At 41.2% G+C, this 16,294-nt stretch overlaps 1 protein-coding gene across 1 annotated transcript in view; it reads left to right on the top strand.

Annotated features, from left to right (window-relative positions):
• REV3L (REV3 like, DNA directed polymerase zeta catalytic subunit) overlaps positions 1–16,294 on the top strand; it is a 242,726-nt gene that overhangs the window by 148,274 nt on the left and 78,158 nt on the right. Inside the window, exons 9-13 of the mRNA XM_066607067.1 lie at positions 2,123–2,265; positions 3,481–3,603; positions 8,568–8,805; positions 10,111–10,247; positions 11,126–15,287. Coding sequence (XP_066463164.1) covers positions 2,123–2,265; positions 3,481–3,603; positions 8,568–8,805; positions 10,111–10,247; positions 11,126–15,287 — 4,803 coding nt within the window. The remainder of the gene's footprint in view (positions 1–2,122; positions 2,266–3,480; positions 3,604–8,567; positions 8,806–10,110; positions 10,248–11,125; positions 15,288–16,294) is intronic.

The raw sequence follows: 16,294 nt of genomic DNA, 5'->3' as shown, positions 1-16,294 counted from the left end.
AATGACCCCATTTTGAAAACTAGACCCCTTAACGCGTTCATCTAGGGGTGTACTGTGTATTTTAACCCTACAATTTTTGAATAGATCTAAGCAAAGCAGTAGGAAAAAATTACGATTTTCATTTTTTGGGCTATTGCGTCAATTTATAAACAGGTTTTTTTGTACAGCACACATATAAATGAAGACTTTCACCCCAAAATGGATACCCCTGTTTGTCCCGTGTTCAGAAACATACCCATTGTGGCCCTAATAGACTTACAGGACACATGGCTAGGCCTACAATGAAAGGAATACCCGTTGAATTTCAGGGTACAACTGAATAAATTTCAGGCCCCATTGCCCACTTATAGAGCCATTGAGCGGCCAAAACTATAAAGAACCCCCTCAAATGACCCCATTTTGAAAACTAGACCCCTTAACAAATTCATCTAGAGGTGTGCTGCGTATTTTGACCCCACAGTATTTAAATGAATCTAAGCAAAGCAGAAGGGAAAAAGTAACGATTTTCAATTTTTTTGGCATTTTTTTAAATTTAAAAACTTTTTTTTTTGTACAGTGTACATAGGAATGAAGACATTCACCCCCAAATGGATACCCCCGTTTGTCCCATGTTCAGAAACATACCCATTGTGGCCCTCATCTACTTACAGGACCCATGGCAAGGCCTATAAAGGAGAGAACACCCGTTGGATTTCAGGGCACAACTGAATAAATCCCAGGCCCCATTGCTTATTTGTACGGAATAAAAATTGACTCCCTAAAAAATTTTCCCCCTCCCCCACACACTCCGCGCCCTTTTTGGCATTCGCAAATCTTACATAAAAGTAATAATGTGAACTGTGTGGTATTTCCGAAGATAGGGGCAATTACGGAGGCTGGTTGGAAGGGGCCCATGGGGCAATAAAACCGTGTATCCCCCCTCCTCTCATGCTTTTTGGGGGTCATTTCTTGACCTCAGTGGCGAGTATGGGGTGTAAAAAGTGGCGTTCCATGAGTCTCCGTAAGCTTGCGGTGGTGCGGCGGTCTCACATAGAAGGCGCTCAACAAGCTGCTCCTGGAACTGCATGAAGGTGAGCGTTCCCGGGGCTTCTTGAAAAATACGTATTACAGGTAGCGGTCTGAAAAACGCTGGGAGCCCGGCTGTGACCCTGCGTACGGCCGCGTAATGTACTGCGCATAACTGCGTACTCACACAGGCGGTCATGTGCAGTACCTTTTTTGTTGTTTGCATTTCCCGCACCGTCGCTTAGCGATGACGCGGGTACCCGCAGCCCGTATACAAGGTAATTGCGTATGGGCTGCGGGTATATCCACGACCATGGAGCACAATGGGTTCTATGTTGCGGATAGCCGCGGTAAAATAGAACCTGCTGCGTTCTCTTTTCTGCGAGTGGATTACACAATTCCAACCCGCTAATGTGGGCGGAATTGTGTAATCCAATGCGCTTCATCTGCGTATTACAGCGATCAGACACATGCGGAATCCGTAATTCCTATCCGGTCATGTGAGACCGACCTATGTTAGAGCGCTACTTTTTTATTACGTGACCGGCAACCGCTCAACGAGGCCACCCGTCACTGCTCCAGGCTCCAGGCTCTCGGCGACCGTTGGTCGCTGGGAGCAAGGAGATTTTAAATTTCCTGGGCTCCCCGACTCCTGCGCATGTGTCCGGCTTTTTGCTGGGAGTAATTTCAGCTGCCCTGATGGATCCGATCCATCAGGGCAGCTGAATATGTAACTTTTTTTGCACTTTTATTTACTTTTTTGCGATCGGCGCTATCCATTGGATAGCGCCGATCGCATTGCCGGGGGGTGGGGGTGTCCCTGCAGCCCGGGATGACAGCTCCATGCTGTCGGCTACCTGCGGGCACCGACAGCATGGAGCTGTCACGTCCAGAGCCAGAGGGGCTTTATTCTCTGCAGGACACGTGTTTTTACGTCCTCAGAGAATAAAGCCCACTTCGGGAGGACGTAAAAGCACTATGGCCCTGTCGTTAAGGGGTTAATTAATAATAAAAGCAATATAAGGGAAGACTTGCCTGGCCACTTGATCTTTTTTTCTGTTACAGTTTTGTATTCTAGCTGTGCTTCTGTAATTTCCCTGTCATTCCTTAAAAACAGGACATTGTCAAACTCGATGGACTCCAGCAGCATGTCAGAAGATTTCTCTGCGGAACTAACATTGCATTCACAGTTGGAGTTATCAGAGTCCGTTCCTTGTACTCCAGCTAACTTGGTGGAGGTGCATAGAGATCTGCAGGAAAGTAAGACCCTCTACTTCTCGATATTCGAAGCTTAAAGGCCACTCCAGTGATTCATTTTTTTTTATTAAATTTTTTTTTATTATGTAGCTATTCTCCCAGTGTATATAAGTGAGCTAGTGTTACCTTGGTTAGTTATCTCTTTCTGTATCAATCTTCTGGCTTCTTTTTCCTCAGTTGGTCGTTTGTTCTCAGTTGTGACCAGCTGAGATCTACTTGGGGTTATGTATTCATGTTGTAGTCAAATTCTCAGTGTGTGTAATGCTATTGCATGATCCGTACTACAGAAGCTGCCTAGAGATGGACATAAGCACTCCTAACACAGATACTGATGACAATCTCACAGCTTCTGTCACACAGATATTATAGAGGAGATGGCAGCTCATTCTCCTGACTGTATATGTATGGTCTGTAGTTTATTCAGGATGAATATAGAAGGTAATGATAATTAAACTCTTCCTGCAGCAGGCAGAATGGTATAGTCTCAGCTAATGCAGTGCTGATGCATCATGGGATAGATGTGAAACTGAAAGTAAAAAGTCACACTCTCAAGATGGTAGCTGATAAGCATCAGACAGGGGGCTGCACTGCATGGAAGTGGCTGCAATATACAGAGGAGACCCTCGATGTGTGACAGGCAATCAGGTGAGGGGGCAGGCATGGAAAAATGTGGTTTTTGCCAGAGTAGCCCTTTAAAAGAGTTTCCTAGAAAGAACCTTTGTGGCATGTTATAGAAGTGCAATTGCTAAATGTCTTCTTGCTTTATTTCTGTTTGCATTCAGTTGTTGCTCTTGCTAACAAGGAGCAGAGGAGAGATATTAAAGTGAACCTGTTGTGGCAACAGAATTCGCCTATCTGAGAGCAACAGTAATGTCGGGATAGGTGTCAGACTGCGCTATTCATAGGCTGATAGGATTTGATGCATTATACCTGAGTAAAAAGTAGAGAATCCTGGCGAGACTCCTCCCTAGAATAATCAGGACTCCTGCTGTCTCCTAGGTGTCCTGTCATGATTTACTCTGGTTTTAACTCGCACAATGCACCAATTCATATAAACCCAGATGTCGTGGACCTCACCTTCTACCTCTATCCTATTCTCAGATAGGACAGCACAAATCACATGGCAGGTTCACTTTAAAGGGGAAATGGAAATTTGTGAATCATCTTGCGTATTTCTAAGACTTATTTTGTGAGGTAATATAATGTGTTCTTTCTTAGAGCCATGTGAAGATAAAGGCTGTACAGATGCTGTGATTGATGAGGAAGCCATTTTAAATATCATGGAAACTAGTCAATGCTTCCAGCCTATGCCTCAGAGGTTGAGTCAGTCTCCCGTCTTCTGTAAGTAACTATGTGTGTCCATTCTTAAAGGGATTTTACAGACACTAAAAATTACTCTTAATTTAACAGGATTGTACCAAGATTACAAGTTATCCTCCTGCCAGTCACTTCGGGTATAGTTTCTTCCCCCACAATGATGTCACAATGAATAGAACGCTGACTGAGCATGCGCGGTTGGTGCTCCATTCGTTTAAGTGGGGCTGACGGAAATGCCTGAGCACTTGCCGCTCAACTATATTCGCAGTCCCATTGAAAGTGAGTGGAGCATTAGTGCAAAGAAAAATGTAGGAGCAGCTCATACATTTTTCTTTGGGACTACATTTACAAGGATCCAAGGAGTCACGGATCGATTGGAGCGTGCACCCCCAGAGGCTCTCACTATATTTGGTAAATTTGGGAGTGGATACTACTGTGCTGTTGGTTTCCTCTTTTCTCTACTCTTTGGAGCATTAGTGCACTCGTGCGAAAAGTGCTCCATTTAGTATCTGTCTTACTGGGGTTTGCTATGAGGGGGGGGGGGGGCGAGGAACATGGAACCCTTGTTCTCAAGATAGACGGTGGTCTTGGATCCATTCAGACTCATGAAAGGCTGGCAGTTGTAATTTATTTATCTTTATTCTGTTTGATGCTCCCTCTGCCTTTTCTCTTGATAGCTCATAGGAAGGCTTTTTTACTTGCATTGCGAGGAGCATGGAAACCAGTCTATTAGATTATTATTATAAAATAGTCCCATCATTAGATCCAGCTCTTCATTTTGTTTCTAGGTGGTCACAGCCGTTATATTTAGTTTTTCTAGCCTTGTGGGCAAATTGGATGAAGATCCTGTTGTGGGTGTGACACGCTATATTGGTAAAACTAATGTTTTTAGTATTCCAGTTTTTTTGTGTTTTGGTTATATTTTAACATTTGGGGCCTTTCAATAATATTTCTAATGGCATTGATAAGAATCTCTTGTTGTCAGATGGGATTATGTGGTAAGACCAGTTATCTATCTTCCTCTTTGGTGTATCAGTATGTGAATGCTGTATCCTGAATTCCAGAAATCACTTGGTATTGATTTCCAGTGCTCTGAGAGGTTTGCCAGATGCGCCGACCACCCAGGAGCTTGAAATACTTGAGCTCATCCAAGCTAAATTGTATCTAGCCCTTTTGCAGTAGGACAGAGGAGTGAACAATTATTTGTGTTAGAAAGAGATTTATTGTTTTCTGCTTGCTGGGTCTTAAAAACCTTGAGACTGATAAGTCTGTGTAAAAGCAAAAGAAGCGGCAGCCACCAGTTCGAGAAGCTACAATTACATGATTGATGAATACTGATTTCACTTCGTCCTTTATGTTTGCCTTTTGAATGAGCAGTGAAAGATGAATGCCTTGAATATTAATGAGATTCTTCCATTTTCTCTAAATGTATTAAAAACAGTTTGTTTTTTTTAAATTTAAAATGTAATATTGTGTATATGTTCCTTACAGGGGTTTTCCCGCTACTTGAAATTGGCTCACAACCAGTATGTCCTTTCTGGTTGCTGCTGTCTAGGACATGTGACTGCTGCAGCCAATCACTGGCTATGGAAGGTCACTGTTGTGGTCCGTGATTGACTACAACAGTCACAGGACCTGGTCAGCAGCAATATGGAAGGACAGAGTGGTTTTGAAACCATTTTAAGCTGTGGGAAAACCCCTTTAAAAGGGGTTCCTTGTTAAATCCACCTGATAATTATCAACTTTATTTCGTATTTACACTTATTAAAAATGTCTCTATCCTGAGATATTCAAGAACTAATGTTAGAATAGTGTCTCCTGCTGTTTCAGTTGAAGAGAAAGCAGACCCTCATCACACCAGCTATCCCTTCACATTAAATACATTAGGGGACAATACAAGTATCTGTTTATACCCAGGACTGTGATAGTAACAAGAGGGCATCGTTTACTTCTAGAGGAAAGAAGGTTCCATCACCAACATAGAAGGGGGTTCTTTACTGTAAGAGCAGGAGACTGTGGAACTCTGAGGGAGTGCTGATGCCTAAATTGCTAGGGGAGTTTAAGGGGGGACTAGATATGGGATCTTTCGACTGCCGGACTTGGGTCTGGAAGGAACCTCCTCTGAAGATTGTTGATCCAGGAGTTATTCTGACTGCCATTATGGAATTTGAAAGGAATTTTTTTTCCACAGGGTGGGGTAAATTGGCTTCTGCTTCACTGTTTTTTTTTTTTTTTGCCTTCCTCTGGATCAACATGGCGGGGGGAGCTGGGAGAGGAGCAAGACTGAGTGGGTGGAGCAATTACTGAGGTGAACACAGAATAGCTCCAGCAGATGGCACTATTCTAACATTAGCGAGTATTTGCCCTTAGCGAGTACGCTTGCTCATCTCTAACATCTAACACAAACGTCTGATTTGGCCCGTGAATTAATATTCAGTATACAGATACTCAAATCAACATCGTACCTCCTGTATGGCTCCCTATTCAGAATATTCACTCCAAAGAGTCCGAGTCGGCTCTGTTGGAAGATCCTTACCACATAATCCCATCTGACAATTGTATATTCTAGTCAAACCCCATTAGAAACTTTATCTAAAGGCCCTAAATATGAAAATATAACTAAAGTATAAAAAGCTGGAAAGCTGAATGTTTTTATTATCACTCTAGTGTGCCACGCCAACAAACTAGATCTGTATCCAGTTTGCCCACACAAGGCTAGAAAAACAAAGTCTATAGTTTCTGGTCACATAGAAGCAAAAAGAATGTCAGTTAGTACTACTTTATAATAATGTAATAGATTATCTCGCATCCTCCTTGCAGGACAAGCCAGTGCAGCATGGGAGCTAGCAGGAATGGCCATGGAAATTGAATCTCAAGCTAAGGGCTTTGAAGGTTAATGAAATACATGGTAGTCTTACTGTTAAAGGTTCTGTCTGATTTAAAAGTTTTTAGATAAAACTTGAGGTAACTTTTTAAAGATCTGTAATTGCCCCTCTTATTCAGGAATGAAGTCACTGATACGGTTTGATACACTTCGTACATGAACTGTGTATTTCTGTGTTGACTCTAAACATTAACCCCTTCCCGCTCCAGGACGTACCGTTACGTCCCGGGAGCCTGGTACTTCCCGCAAAAGGACGTACCGGTACGTCCTGGAGATAGCACGGGATCACATAAGATCCCGCGCTATCCCGCAGCGGGAGCCGGCTGTCAGTCACAGCCGGCGTCCCGCTCCAACAGCGGGGGGACATCGGAGATGCACCCGCCGCTGTTAACCCCTTCCCTGCCGCGATCTAAGTAGATCGCGGCAGGGAAAGAGTTCACAGAGGGATCGCGATCCCTGTGTGTCTCCGGCCGGAACTCGCGATGTTATCGCGAGAGCCCGGCCTGTCACCATGGCAACAGGACGCCAGACACTGGCGTCCTGTATTGCCTGTGCCTATAATCGCTGTATAGGCGATAAGGCATGGGAGAGCAGTAGCTCTGCCATGCCTTATGACAGCGATCATAGGCACAGTGATGTAAGTCCCTCAGAGGGACTCAAATAGTATAAAAAAAAGAAAAGAAAAGTGTAAAAAAAAGAAAAATGTAAAAAAAAACCCTTTTTTTATGCTTTTTCTAATATTAGCATAAAAAAAGGGGAAAAAAAACTAAAACCCCACATATTGGATATTGACGCGTCCGTAACAACGTGTACAAAACGTTGAACACGCTTTTTATTTTGTACGACAAAAAGCGTAAAAAAAACGCTAAAAAACAGAGGCAAAATGCTAATTTTTAGCATTTTGCCTCACAAAAAATGCAATAAAAGTGATCAAAAAAGCCGTACATTTCCCAAAATGGTACCAATAAAAACTACAGCTCGTCTCGCAAAAAATAAGCCCTTAAAGAGCTCCGTACATAGAAAAATAAAAAAGTTACATGACTTTGAATGCAGCTATAGAGAAAAAAAAAAGATTTCCAAAAAAAAGGGGGTTTTATTGCAAAAAAGTGTAAAAACCTAAAAAAAATATAACAATTTTGGTATCGTTGTTACCATACCGACCCGCAGAAAAAATTTAGTGTGTCATTTATGCTGCATGATTAACGCTGTAAAAAAAAATAAAAAAATCTAGGGCAGAATTGATGCGTTTTCTCTCCCTGTTATCATTAAAAAAAAAATAAAAAAATTTTACGATATTGTCTATATACCCAAAAGTGGCACCGATAAAAACTACAGATCGCCACGCAAAAAACAAGCCCTTATACGGCCGCGTCCACGGAAAAATAAAAAAGTTATGGCTTTTGAAAAATGGAGATGGAAAAATACCAAAAAATCGCTTGGTCTTCAACGCCAAAATAGGCCATGTCCTTAAGGGGTTAAAAGGAGACTTATTACTATGACAAACCTTTTAAAATAAGTACATTGATGTGATAAGTCTGATACTGTCCAATTACAGTCCATAAACCGATCCGAACATGCCCAACATTAAAGAAAGCACTTCCTCATTCTAAAAGGATCATGTGACCTACCTTCTAGGACTCCTTTTCAGAGTTTCTGACATTTTGAGAGGCTGTTGGGTGAATGCAGTTACATTACTACCTTATAAGGGAGATGGAACAATACTACTGCAGCGCCACCTATTTAAAAAAAGTCAATGTTGGACTCCTTATACAAGCCTTGTGACAATGATTGTGAATTGAAAGCCAAGCCAGAATCCATACACAGACAGCTGTTTCGGGGTGTTCGCCCCCATCGGTGTGCAGTAGGATTCTGGCTTTGCTAGCGAGAGGCCTGTGATGTGGGTCAAGAACGCTGTCTTTCCTCCTTAGGAAGAGCACCTGGAAGCTGAGTAAGTGAGGAGATTTATTAGGCCATTCATGCTCTCCTGGGTAATTTGCAAATAAGAGACATGGGACAGTGACTCTGCAGCGCCACCTATTGGAAGGCAGCTTCTCTTAAATTTGTATAACTTTTTTTCCCCTTTTTTCTTTTTTCATTTGCTCAGTGGACAGTAGTCAAGATCAAGCCATGATAAAATTGCTAGCTGGTCTAGAAGATGATGGCTATCAAGTGGATCTGTCCAGGCGATTATCACAGCACAGCTTCTCTGCAAGGTGCAGTGCCATGCAGAATAGTGATGATGAGGAGAATGAACCACAGGTGGAGAAGGAGGAAATGGAGCTTAGCATATTAATGTCCCAGAGATGGGACAGCAACCTGGACGAATGTGGTGGTAAAAGAAAGTATGTATCCATCTAGAAATTCTTTATTCTTCATTGGTCTCAGCCTATGTAACTATACGTAACACTACAGCCTGTATTGTACTGTAGTTTTAATCTTGGATTAGAAAGCTATAATACCATATGGTAAAAAGTATTTGATATTTTCAAGCAACTGCCCCTTAGTGAAACACGTTTCTTCAGTGGTAATTTCTTCTATGGCACTTGCTTAGCTCCAGCAATTTTCCAAACTTGCTAGAAAGGCATGAAGCATAGTGGAGGAAAAAAAGTAGATTTTTTTTTGTACCGATGACAGAAACTATCTATTACAGCATATCCAGAGGAGATTAGTATACAGAGCTCTGCTTGAACTACTGTAAGAAGCACGGCACCACAGAGGTAGGATGGAGAAAGGGCTCCAGGATAGCAGAGGGTACTCTGCTGTGTCAACGTCATTCTTGCTATAGAGCGAAGGAGACAGCGACATGTGTCAAAAAAGGCACTACGGCCCTGCCTGTGATTAGTTAGAGGTAAATACTGTCTTAAGAACATTTTTGAAATGTTTCTGGACAACCGCTTTGTTAAATGAATAACCTTTTCCCCTGTTTTTTTAATCTATACTTGACCTTTAGCTGGAATATACCAGCAGAATGCAATAATTGTACCTTTGAAAGCTACCTGTTACACAGATAATGATATATTGTTATATAATGCTACTGTTGTTTTTTTCACTATGTAGTTTGTAGAGTCTTTTTGCTTCAAGTTTGCATGATGCTTTCAGCATGCACAATTGAAGAGTGCAACCTAATGTCAATACATTTGCATATATCTGCCATTAACTCCCATTTAAAAAAAAAAAAGTCAAGCGGTACATATTTCTTTTGAAATTTATGGGATTCATTTGTTTTGTAAAGCATCAAGTATGTTTTCAATACAGATAGAAAAAAGCACACTACTAATTTGGCATATGTTTGACTAAATCTAGGACTGGTTAGATGAAAAACGCACAAGTGTCCATTTACCTTTCCATAAGCAGAACATATCCATGTGCACAGATTGTTTCGAAATCAATTAGTGGAAGGGCCTTATAGCAATCTTCATTTGTGCTGCATAGTATTGTTGTTTAATAGCCTATCATTAAAGGCTGGTCGGCCATTTAATTACATTTTCACTGATGATGCAGTAAAACCTGAACTTTTTGCTGTTCTAAAGTTTAAAGTGCATGATACATTTTTATTAGCATATTTCTCAAATGAATTTAAAACTCTGGTTTAAAAAAAGCTATAATGTTTTTCTGTCACTGAATTGAAAATTGCTTTTTTGTTTTAGCCACAGCAAGAACATTTATGAAAACTCATCAGAAGAGGAGGACTCATCCGACAATGAAATGGAGTGGAGTAGTAATAAAATGTTTCTAGCAGATCTTTCTATACCTCAGTTAGATGGCACAGCTGATGAGAACAGTGGTAAATAAAATAGTCCTTTTCCATTATGAATGTTTTGTCTTAAAATGTACCGTATATACCGGCGTATAAGACTACTTTTGAACCCCCAAAAATCTGCTCGGAAGTCGCGGGTCGTCTTATATGCCGGTAATACAAAAAAAAAAATCATTACTCACCTCCCCCGACGTTCTGCGGCGCTGCTGCAGGCTGTCGCTCCCTCCTGGTCCCCGGCAGAGCATTGCTTTCTGAATGCGGGGCTTGAAATCCCCGCCTCCAGAAAGCTAATACTATGATTGGCTAACAAACGCCGTCAGCCAATCACAGCCATTCAATGACATCATTGAATGGCTGTGATTGGCTGAAGGCACACGTGTGTTAGCGAATCACCGCCATTCAATGATGTCATTGAATGGCTGTGATTGGCTGACGGCGTGTGTTAGGCAATCACAGTATTAGCTTTCTGGAGGCGGGGATTTCAAGCCCCGCGTCCAGAAAGCAATGCTCTGCCAGGGACCAGGAGGGAGCAGCAGCGCCGCAGAACGCCGGGGGAGGTGAGTAATGATCTTTATTTATTTTTTTTGCTCCACTGTATTCCCGGCGTATAAGGTGACAGTTGGGAGGTCGTCTTATACGCCCCGTCGCCTTATACGCCGGAATATACAGTAGGGATTTTCTGAGCAAAGGTGTACTTATTAAAACAGAACTACATCATGCTATGGATAAGCCCAAAACTGAGCTACTTGGCACTGTTTTCAGTAATTGCAACACCATTCCATTCAAGTGAATGGGCTAGGTTGTAATTCGAACACACAGAGAGTTGAATGTTATAAGTAAAAGTTTAGCTATTTAGTTGTTTTGTTTTGCTTTTTTAAAAGTTAAATGACTATTTCTTTTTTTAGATAATGCCTTGAATAATGAAAGCACTCTAACCCATTCTTCTGTCATTGCAAAGAGCAAGTTGTCAATAAAAACCTCCATCTTTCACAAAGATGCTGCATCTCTGGAGCCACAGTCTTCTGCCAAAACCGCATTCCAGTGTCAGCACACAAGTGCCCTTTCATCTCCTCACGTGTTAAAAAAAGAGGGGTTGTTAGAAGAGCTCTCCCAGTCACCTGTGGAAAAGGGAACTGAACTTTCTGTCCACAATTTCACAAATGATAACACTTACACTATAAAATATCCAGCAGCTTTTAACAATTCTACTCATTCAGAAATTGTTCATAAAGAAGTAGGAATGAATGACATTGTCTCTATTCCAGCAAGTGACAAGAATGTCTATGAGGATGGGATTTCCTCAGTGAATAGACATCTGCAGTGCAGGAAATTCACCAGCATTAGAAAAGAAAAGGATTCTGCTTCCTTTCTGCATTTGAATCGGCACGGCAGTGAAGGTACTTTGGAAAGAACTCACCGAAATTTTACAGATCTGAGTAATAAATCTAAAAAAACTGCCGACTCAAGCGATAAATGTAATGTTCCACCTAACAGCTTTGTTCATACAGCCTTAACTGAAAGCTGCGATAGGACTGTAGATGCTGATATTAATGAAGGAAGCCTTAATAAAATGAAGGTACGATATGAAGAATTTCAGGAACATAAAGCGGAAATGACCAGTGTTAACCAGCAGGTGACTCATTACAAATTTTTCCCCAGTGTTGTCCTTTCAAACTGTTTGAACCGGCCACAGAAAGCTACTGCAATGTCTTGCAAAAGTAAGCAATCCAAGAAACCATCAAAGTTAAAGCTCTCGAAAAAGATAAAACGCTCTATAAGCAAAGAGCAGGTAAATGTAAAGGTTGACCATCCAGAAGATAAAATACATGATGCAAAAAGTGATCTTAATCAAGACCAGCAGCATTCAGTGAAAGAAGACAACATGGACTCTTCTGATGTCCAGGACTCTGTCCATTTAAATGAAATAGAACTGGTAAAACATAGCACTTATGCTCCAGGTAATGCATGCAGCAAAAGTCCTCCTGATGTTGACAGGGTACCATCCTGTGACATTGCTGTCATGATGGATGATGGAGCATTTCAAGGAAACACGTGTGAAATGAACACCTTTGAATGTCGGTTTGAAGAGGGCAATTTAGACTCTGACCCTTCATCAGCACTTTATGGAAATAAATACACTTTAAGGGCAAAAAGGAAAGTTAATTTTGAAATCGAAGATGGGGAGGCAAGTCTGGGAGCAAGCAACTCAAAAATTAATCTACCTCAGTCTGTTGAAGCCAATGAATATGCAGGTAACCCTCAAAAGTCACGCAAACGTAGAAAGGTATCTAATAAACTGCCACCAGTAATTATAAAATATATAATCATTAACAGGTTTAAAGGCAGAAAAAATATGCAGGTAAAATTAGAAAAGTTAGATCCTAGTGAAGATCCTGTAATATTAACAGATGACAAACTTGAGTTCTATAATAAAATGGCACCTTTAAAAGATTTTTGGCCCAAAGTGCCAGACTCCCCGGCAACCAAATACCCACTACAACCTATAGTACCAAAGAAGAACAATAAGAGAAAAACAAAAGCAAAATCTGCAAAGAAAAAGCCTGGGAAGGTTCCAAAGACTGACAGTGTAATCCTTAATCGATCCCTACCTCTACGTAGAAAAAGAAATTGTCGTTTTCTTACATCTCCAATGCCATCTTATACGGTTGAAACTGAAGATTGTGATACAGACTACAAGGATGTTATGTCAAAATTAGGCTTTCTAACAGAGAGAAGTCCAAGCCCTATACATATGTCTCCTCCACGTTGTTGGTCGCCAACAGATCCAGAAGCGGAACAACTGAAAAGAAGTCCAGTTGAAGAAACTTCCCTATTTCAAATGTATTCCTTAATTGCAGGGAAGAAAGAAGGTGAACTTTGTACCAAAAAAAGGCAACGAAAAGCCCAAGCAAACAAAACGAGGAAAAAGAGTCCTTCAAGCCCTCCCACAGTAATCAAGCAAGGAAACAAAATTAATCAGCCTGAGTTGGTCAAATGTAGTAAAAGACAGAAGGGGAAACCTAGACAGAAAAAAAGTGAAAAGGCACCAAGAAAACATACAAAGGTTAAAGCCAGAAATAAAAAAACAAATATTGAAACAGCTGGATCAAGACCGTTGGTTCAAGATCAGTCTGTAGATGAAACTACAAAATTGACATCTGATATGAAGTCATCAGACTTGACCTGGTCTGGATTTTCTGTTGGACATGTACACTCTACACAGCTCCCACTTTCCAACAACCAGGAAGACTTGCAGGAAAGGACACAATCTTCCATTAGTAAAATAGTTTCTGTTGACTCTCAGAACAATGGCATTGTTCAAAACGAGACAGTTTCATCATCTTTTCTGCCATTAAAGCAAAGCATAGAGCTATTCAAGATAAATAATGCAAAGTCCTCAGTCCTGAATGTATTTCATACAAAGGAATCAAATGCAACTCAAAATATGCCAAGTTCCGTTAGCCGCCCCTCTCAGGTAATACAGAATGCACAATTTACCTTAAAGTGTACTCCTTTTACTCAAGAGGAGGATCCCACAGAAGTGCAGAAAAGGCTTTTAGCATCTGTTGTAAAATTACGGGACTCCCAAAGTGTACCTGATGCTATGCTTTTTGAGAAGTTGCAATCCAAACTTTTACCATGCACTATGAATAGCCAGCAACAGGTAACAAGTAACCAGGATCAGAGTAAACAAAGCGACTCAAACTCCTCTTCAGATAGTCAGTTACCCCGAAGTTCTTTGGTAACCTCTTTAAGAAGCCCTATCAAAATGGCAGCTTGGGAGCACAAAGGAGAATTGTTTGATGGAACACAGTTTACTCCTCATAAATTTAATCAAAGCTGTTTGCCTGACATATTTTCTTGCACGAAAACACCACAAAACACTATAAAAACAAGTGCTTCACAGGGAATCCTGGATGCACATTGTGGAATCGCTGTCCTGAAGGAATTGCTTCATAAAAAGCAAGCAAAAGAAAAGGCTACTGCATTTGAAGAGCCCAGTCCTAAACTCAAAGGCAGTCAATCTTCTCAGACTGAACCAAAGTGTTCTAATAAAAAATCACAATGTGCAACACCCAGCAAAAAACCCAGGGCTCCTCGTAACACAAAGCCAAAACCAGCCAAGAATTCGAAAACTGTGCCGGTTAAACATCAGGCAGACCGCCATATAAAAAGTTCAATGTGTGATGGAAGTCCTGCAATTTTTGCTGACCCTGACTTTGAAAGCTGCTATTCTCTTGAAGACAGTTTATCTCCTGAGCATAACTATAATTTCGATATCAATTCTGTAGGGCAAACTGGCCTTTGTAGTTTATATACGGGGAGCCAATTTATTCCAGCTGATCAAAATTTGCCCCAGAAATTTCTAAGTGATCCCTTCCCTACCAATGCTACAGAAAATGAGCGTATAAAACAGGAAAGCATGCAAATGGAACACGTAAATGTCCGTAGTCCTTCAGACCAAAAAGTGCTGTTGAGACCTAGCTCCCTAAGTCCTGACTTGTTTGAAAAATCTTCCATTGACAATAAAGAAAATCCTCTCGTTCACCAACCTAAAAATGGATTACTTGCTCAAAGTTTTTATCATCCACCAGGAGATTTTACGCAGCATTCAGAAAACTTAGAGAATAGCAAATATAAACTGGCTAGCCAAGAACGCTTTAGAAATGCCTCCTTTAATATGGCACAATCTGAATGGATTCATATAAAGAATGAAAATAAGGACACTGCTCTCAGTGCTGGCCACCAGTCTGTTTCCAGTTCATCGTTCACTGGACTTGGTTCCTCCCCTGAAGTTGACTTTATGGATGGAGACTTAGAACTTTACATTTCTAGACATAGTGGTGGATTGACGCCCACTCCTGACAGCTCTCCAAGATCCATGAGTTCTCCATCTCAGTCTAAGAATGGCAGTGCTACACCTCGGCCAGTGCATATTTTGAAACCTTTAATGTCTCCGCCTAGCCGAGAAGAAATTATGGCAACTCTGATGGATCATGACCTGATGGAAACTGTTTATCAAGAACCATTCTTCAGCAATCCTTCTGATGCCCCAGAAAAACCAAGGTGAGCATGTCGCAAAAGAAACTACTACCATGGTTTAAGCTGTATGTCTCGCATGTACCTTCTCTGTGTCCTACCTGCTTTGTAAATTTATGATGCAATTTTAGCATGAAAATGTAGTAAAAAAGAAACCTAGAATGTTAGGCTGAAAAAAGACACATGTCCATGTACTTCAGCCTATTAACTCGCCAATGTTGATCCAGAAAAAGACAAAAAACTAATGATGTAGAAGCTAATTTTCCTCATTTTAAAGGAAAAAATTCTGTAACTCAATTCTGGCAATCTGAATAATTTCTTGATCAACAATCTTTCTCAAGTAATTAGTGATTAGAACATGTATTATTGTAACACTCAAGAAAGGTATGCAGGCCCCTCTTAAACTTATCGAATTCGCCATCAGCTTGTCCTCAGGCAGATAGTTCCACAGTCTCACTGCTCTTACAGTAAAGCAATCCCTTCTATGTTGGGTAGAAACCGTCTTTCCTCTAGATGTAGAGGATGCCCCCTTGTTACTTTAAAGAGTAACGATGGCAGCATCCGTGGTGCAAATAAGTATTTTATTCCTCCAAACGATAAAAACATTTTGACTCCATGGAGTCTTTTTCAAGCATAAAGTTTCAAAGCAGCACATAACACTTAAATACAGACACTAGATCATCACTTAACCAGTCACAGTACAAACAATGGGAGATTCCCACCCCCAGAGAGACAGGTGCACTAACTCTATACATGGTGTCATCATGGCTATTTGCAGCTCCATGTCTGTCAGTGCGTCCAGTGCCTGCTAGTGCGCATGTGTGATACCCACAATGCACTGTGTGGTGAAAAAATCTCCCAAAATCAATAATACATGTGTCTGACGGTCCAATGCGCATATGCGGTAACCTCCAAGATTCAGGTGATGTCAGTAGTCATCTCTACGATGCTCTAACAGCGAAATCTCGCAGTGTCATTCACAGGTCTCACTGACTGTAAGCTGCACGCATGCACAGCACCATTCAAGGCTCAAA

Source organism: Eleutherodactylus coqui, chromosome 1 (genome assembly GCF_035609145.1).
Source record: "Eleutherodactylus coqui strain aEleCoq1 chromosome 1, aEleCoq1.hap1, whole genome shotgun sequence".
NCBI classification, from domain to species: Eukaryota; Metazoa; Chordata; class Amphibia; order Anura; family Eleutherodactylidae; genus Eleutherodactylus; species Eleutherodactylus coqui.
Note: the sequence above shows the minus strand (reverse complement) of the source record. Positions and strands in the feature narration are given on the sequence as shown.